This window comes from Grammomys surdaster, unplaced genomic scaffold, assembly GCF_004785775.1.
Source record: "Grammomys surdaster isolate TR1022 unplaced genomic scaffold, NIH_TR_1.0 183, whole genome shotgun sequence".
Lineage (NCBI taxonomy): Eukaryota > Metazoa > Chordata > Mammalia > Rodentia > Muridae > Grammomys > Grammomys surdaster.
The window spans coordinates 1874276-1881286 of NW_021604628.1; the positions used below are offsets into that span (position 1 = coordinate 1874276).

Genomic DNA, 7011 nt, shown 5'->3' on the forward strand with positions numbered 1-7011 from the left:
ATCAAAACATTTGAAACAATAGAACTATGTATCAAAACACTTGAAACAATAGAACTATATATCAAAACATTTGAAACAATAGAACTATGTATCAAAACATTTGAAACAATAGAACTATGTATCAAAACATTTGAAACAATAGAACTCTGTATTGAAACAGCAGCTCTATTTGGAGCCTTTTAAACAGGCTGAGGATGTGGCTCGTTAGTAAAGTATCTGCCTAACACTCATGAAGCTCTGGGTTCAAATCCCAGATGAAGGCAGGAGTGTGAGAAATCCAAGGTCATCCTTGGGTACGTGGTGAGTTCCAAGCCAGCTTTGGGCTTCGTGGGACCATGTCTCAAAAGAAAAGAAAGAGGAATAGTTTTACTCTTATGGTAGGCAACTTTCCCCTGATACAGTTAAGCCCCCACATCCTAAATTTGTCTGCTTGTAGGCAGGATCTCTGCAGATTGTAAATCAAAGCTTAAAAACCACGAAGCATGGCTCATTTCTCTTTGCAACGCAATTTCTTCCAGAATCTAATACTAAAGTCTATTTCTAATTAGAAAACGGCATTTTAAGAAGAGACAAAAATTATGCCAGTTTCCAGGGGCGTATTTTTTTTTTTTTGCAACCGAATGAAAAACTTAATATCACCCACAGCACACAGAGAGTTTTTATTTGCAAGTATGTAAATGAGGCTTTGTTTTGCGGTTTCCGTGTTCCCCCCTCCCCGTTCCCTTTTCCCTGAGGTAACACGAGGAGCTACCGTGATTCCAAGGACTCTGAGATCAAATTATCTTGGCGCCTCTTCAGCTCGCTCATCAACCCAAAACACCTGGGGTGCCGAAAGACTCGATTTGAACTTTAAGTTGATAGCTCTGCAAATTAATCATGTGGCACTTCAAAAACTATATTAAATGCAAGGAAACAAATAAGCAATGAGCCCCATTGCGACCAAGCAGCATTTTAATAAGCGGCTTTTATAGGTTTGGGGTCTCATTCTTCAGAATTAATTCAGATGAAGAATTTTTTTTTTTTTTTTTTGGTCTAAGTGAGATGAACACAAGCTGAATTTGAAGAACTGAAAGGGATTTTCAACATGAAGGGCTTGCTCTTTTCAATGATCTAGACACTAATCTTCACCCGACCACGGATTTGCTTTTAGGAAGCCAAGCGTTTCCAGAACATTGACAAGTCGTGGATAAAGATAATGCAGCGAGCTCACGAGAACCCCAACGTGATCAGCTGCTGTGTCGGGGATGAAACCATGGGGCAGCTCCTGCCTCATCTACACGAGCAGTTGGAAGTCTGTCAGAAGTCCCTCACAGGGTAAGAGTCCACCCTTCCCTACGCCACGCTTCATCACAAACCACTTAGTGAGTTCTATATGCGTGTCAGGTGTTTCTGTGGAAGGCTCCCCTGGAAATAAGCAATCCAAAATTCCCATAAATTCAATTTTTCAGTAAGAATGGACGTGGATTGGGTAGGCTGAGGCACTGCATTAGCTTCCTAGGGCTGTTGTGCCAATCGCCACAAACTGATGGCTTGAAGATATATATATATATACATATATATATATATTCATATATACATATACACATGTATACATATACATGTTGCACACACATATATACACACATGTATGTATATATATATATATACAGATATATACAGATATGTCCATATATATATATATATATATATATATCCCAGTTCTGGCAGCAGGAGGTGTGAAATCAAGGTGTGTCAGTATCCTCTGGAGCTTGTGACAGAGCCGTAGTGGCTCTTGGGGCTTCCGTGGCTTGTGCCATAACCCCGAGGAGTGTGTCTTCATATGACCTTCATTGCTTCTGTTTCCCCTGTGAGGGGTTTTGTGGTTGGGTATACAGCTCACCTAAATACAGGGCGCCGTTTCCTCAGGATCATGGGACACACACATACGCTCAGCAATCACAAAAGCTGTCTTATGAATTTAAAGAAAGATCTTTGGATTCATTATGTCCTCCGAGACCCTCTTTCTTGATAATGTCACATTTACAGATGCCAGGGTATGTGAATGTATCTTTCAGGGGATTATGCTGAGCCTAGTTTAGGCATGGAGCAGGGGTGTGCAGTTAGAGGAGGGCTGGCCAGACAAATGCATGGGTACCTCCCCAACCTCCACAAGAACATTTCTCCAAGCCATTAAAAGTTACAATGGAATTCATTCTTAATTTCTATTTAAAATATGGTGGTGCTATGTCCCAGTTCATCCAGGCTTACCCCCCTCTGATCTAACATCATGGGTAGGTGTCCTCTGTACCATTCTCAAAATAATTTCACCTCAGATTTAAGCCATGAAATGCCCAATACTCTGGCAGAGGTTCATAGGAGGGCTCCTAATGAAGAAAGATGGTGACAGATGAAAAAGAGGAGCCTCTGTTCCCCCTTTATCCTTGTCAAGCCCCAAGTGCCTTTCTCTGGGACTTTGATTCTCAGCAGATATCCCAGAGGCCAGGGAGAAATGTCTGTTGGTGTTTGCTATTCTCTTATTGGTCACCACAGAGAAACAAACACACAAACAAACAAAAACCCCAAAAGAATCACCCAGTAAGACGCTCTTGACTCGTTTGAAGGTATCTGGAAAAGAAGCGACTGCTGTTTCCAAGATTCTTCTTCGTCTCCGATCCGGTTCTGCTGGAAATCCTCGGACAGGCCAGCGACTCCCACACTATTCAGGTACAGCGACACGCACATCCAAGGGTTAAGTCTCTCCATCAGTGGGATGTATAACCAAGAACGTTAAAACAACATTAACATTCTTATATAGTACAAGGCAGGATGGATGGGACTCAAAAGTCCTGACAGTACAGCTGAGAAGGTGACTGACTTCATGACCATACAGACAAGAGGACCCAAGTTCAATCCCCCAACCTACATTAAAAAAAAAAAGTCCTGGACACAGTGGTACATGCTTCTAATACCAGCACAAGGAGGCAGAGACAGGTAGGAGGCAGAGACAGGTAGATCTCTAGGGTTTTCTGGTTAGTTAGCCTAGTTGATTCAGTGAATTCCATCCCCCTGCCTCATTTTCACTGAACAAGTTAGATGGTGTTTGAGGAGTGATATGGCATGTTCCATGCACCCCCCCATGACACATATGCACACACATGAATGTGTGCCTACATACGCACCTATGAAACACGATAATAAAATGTCCTATTCTGTATGTTTTTAGACCTCACACAGACAGGGAAGGTAGTGCCCAGCAGTCCCCATTCACTAACCACTGTGACCTTGCCTAGCTCTTGGTTTTCTGATGAATTTTGGTTTTCAAGCTGGGAAGGAGACGCACACAGTTGAGAGAGAAAGTGAGAGGGACCTGGGCCCAGCAGGGAAGCAGGCGGAGATGCTATCCATCTAGAGACCAGAAAGGGGTGGCCCCTGAGCTGGTATAAGAAGTGACATTTGCAGGGCTGGGGGACAATATCCTATAGGATTTTTAAAAACTGGGGCACAGCTGGGTGGTCATAGTACACAGCTGTAATGCTCTCAGGAGGCTGAGGCAAGCGTGACAGAGTTCAAGATCAGCCTGGTACAGAGTAAGTCCTAAGCTAACCTGAACTGCACAATGGGCCTCTATGTTAAACAAGGGTCATAGTAGTTTCAGTTGCTGTTTTTTTTTCCATTTCCTTATTAGTTTTGAGTTAAGAAAGCAAATTGTTCTCTTGTCTCTCACGAAGACAAAAAAAAAAAATGAAGTTTCACACTTTAAAAATTTATATCATGTGCACTCGAGTACGGTATCCATGGAGGCCAGAAGGGGGCACCAGAGTCCCCGGAAGTTGGAGTTACAGGTGGCTGTGAGCTGCCCAATAAGGATGCTGGGAACTGATGTTGGGTCCTGTGGAAGGACAAGAGATGCTGTTAGCTGATGAGTCATCTCTCCAGCCCCTCCTAAGGCTTTAAATGGCATCTCAGCTTACGCTTGGCTCCATGTGTGATGTGTTGGCTCTGCCTTGTGTCCCTTACAGCCACATCTCCCTGCAGTGTCGGACAACATCAATGAGGTGACCTTCCATGCTAAAGACTACGATCGGATGATGGCCGTTATATCAAGGGAAGGAGAAAAAATCATGGTAATTCATTTAAAAAACGTTGCTATTAGGACTTCCGCCGATGACCGAGGTTGAGGGGAAAGCTGTTCACCTTTGAAAGATGAGGGTGTGGGGAGTAGGGAGAGTAACCTTCGAATTCTGCAGCTCTGGCCTTGTTATGAACGACTGTAGATGGACCACTTCTCTGAGACTCATTTTATCACCAATTACACTGGTGTTTAGACGACACCGTCTCTACAGTCCCTTCCGTTCATGATTTTAGCTTAGTTCACCCATGGTCTTCAATATTTTGCATAGGGAACTGGAGAGACAGCTCAATGGTTACGAGTGTTAGCTGCTTTTCCAGAGGATCTGGCGTTGGTTCCCAGCACCCACACCAGGTGGCTCACAGCCGCCTATAACTCTAGTTACAGGAGACCTGACATCCTCTTCTGGCCTCCTTGGGCTCCCACATGCATGGAGCGTGCACACACACACACACACACACACATGCACGAAAGTACATGCACATGCATGTATGTATACACACATGCCATGCACATATACACAGGCACATACACTCATGCATGCATACACACACATATACATACGTGCACATGCACACACACATGCATGCACACCTGCACATGTGTGCATACATGCACACAAGTACATGCACACACATGTGCATGCATGTATGCATACATGCCATGCACATATACACAGGCACATACACTTGCATGTGCACACACACACATGCGCACACACACTCACACATGTGCTTACATACATGCACACACACTCTCACGCATGTACAGGGAGGGGAGGAGAGGAGAGAAATAAAAATATACAAATAAAACTGTGGCCACTACATGGTATACTTATTCAAGCACACCTATGCACACATGCATACACATGCATACAATGCTTGCATACACAAATCAGTAGATATTTGACACGAACCATAGAAGAGCTTATTTTGTGTCACAGTATTAGGATTTACCAAGTATGACAATTTGTGAAACTACCCTATTAATAATTGGTTATGTGTTTGTATGGTTTTTGTTTTGCTTTGTTCTTTTTTTTTTTAAGCTGGATACTCCCGTTATGGCTAAAGGTCCCGTAGAGATTTGGCTTCTGGACTTGTTAAAAATACAGATGTCGTCATTACATAATATAATCCGGTCCGCCTTCTATCAGATCAGCGATTCGGGCTTTCTCCTCTTACCTTTCCTGAACCACTTCCCCGCCCAGGTGAGGCTCGCTGTTGACTAAAATGCAGATGTGGAGACAGAGAAGGGGCGGTGCTCAGCCTGGCGTTGTGATGCGGAGGTCGCTGTCAACCCCTGCTTGTCAGCCACACCGGCCCATTTCCTAGGCCCCCTCACCTTCTACCCCTAAGGACATATGTCAAGACTCAAATAACGCATGGGAAATTCTATTTTATAGATCAGCGGTTCTGAGCCTGTGGGTTGTGACCCCTTTGCACATCAGATATCCTGCATATCGGATATTTGCATTACGATCCCCAACAGTAGCAACAAGAGAGTTATGATCTTATGGTTTGGGGGGCGGGGGTCACCACAGCTTGATTGGCTGTATTAAAGGCAGTGTTAGGAAGGTTGAGAACCATTGTTACTGACGTATATATATATATATATATATATATATATGCACATGTATGTATCTATATAGAGGTAGGAATTGGATCGGGATATGGACACACATAGAGGAAATAACCGTACACTTTCCTGATGTCAGTCCCATCTTGTCAGGGTGGGAGTGGGTGTTCTTGCCAACGGTTCTCCTGTCCCATGTCTCTTACAAGCTCCCTGTGATATGGCAAATATCATGAAACCCTAGTATGGGAAATAGAGAACCGGCCGTTTCATTAACGTTTCACCCAGGATAGACGAAAAGTAGCTTTCAGTCTCTTCATAAGTACCGCAGAATAGAAGAGATACCCAAGCGGGCAGGGACCAGATTTTGTCCCGTCTGCGTTTCCTGTTCCTGCCTGAACTTCAATTAGTTCCTGAATTAATGAGCTCACTTTGGAGACAGCCGAGAAATGATTGGGCATTAATTATTCGAACGGTATCAGCACAGACAAGGATCAACCTCCACCGTAGAGATGGGTTCAATGCCGTGGTTTTAATGTTTTATAGTTGCCTTGAAAATTTTTAATGTTCTTGTTAAAGATTTTTTTTAAATATTTCCCTTGGTAGGCCAAAGAAACGGGCCTCTTAATGGTAAGATGACATATTTTCTCTATCCCTGGAAGGCACACACCACGGTGTGCTCTGAAGTCTCATTCTGACCTGGGAATTAGTGTTAGGAGGAAAACCAGGGGGAGGTTCAGAGTGGAGGAAGAATTGGACAGGACGTCACGGGAAAGCCGAGCATCTTCCCAGATTTCTCTTCGTGTGTGTATGTGTTATTTCTTTAAAGCATTTTTTTCCAAACAACTGAAATCTGCCTGCTATCAAGTTAATTTTCCAAAAAAAAAAAAAAAAAAAGCCAAACACTTCGTCTCCAGTTTCTTTCAGAACATATTTTTAAAAATTGTGATGGACCATAGGTATAAAAATCTGGGGAAATTTGAAAACCACGAAAATAGGAATAAAAAATACTTATATTTATACACTTGGAAGTGATGACTATATTTGACTGTATTCAGAGAGAGAGAGAGAGAGAGAGAGAGAGAGAGAGAGAGACACATATGGCACACACACATACAGATAAAATTTTTATTTAAAGCTTAAAAAAAGTCAATTCTGCCAGCTTTATGTGAATAAATGACAATCAAGATTAAATGTGAACATGTATGTATGTCTGCTATGTGTAGGTGATAAGCATGCCATACATATATGCGTGCTGTTTGTAGGTTGTACGCATGCTATACATGTGTGTCTGCCGTTTGTAGGTTGTAAACATGCCTTACATGTGTGTC

The 7011-nt window shown here is 43.0% G+C and overlaps 1 protein-coding gene across 1 annotated transcript in view; it reads left to right on the forward strand.

Annotated features, from left to right (window-relative positions):
* Positions 1 to 7011, forward strand: part of Dnah8 (dynein axonemal heavy chain 8) — a 236994-nt gene that overhangs the window by 84466 nt on the left and 145517 nt on the right. The window contains exons 37-40 of the mRNA XM_028767920.1: positions 1151 to 1314; positions 2601 to 2703; positions 3999 to 4103; positions 5154 to 5315. Coding sequence (XP_028623753.1) covers positions 1151 to 1314; positions 2601 to 2703; positions 3999 to 4103; positions 5154 to 5315 — 534 coding nt within the window. The remainder of the gene's footprint in view (positions 1 to 1150; positions 1315 to 2600; positions 2704 to 3998; positions 4104 to 5153; positions 5316 to 7011) is intronic.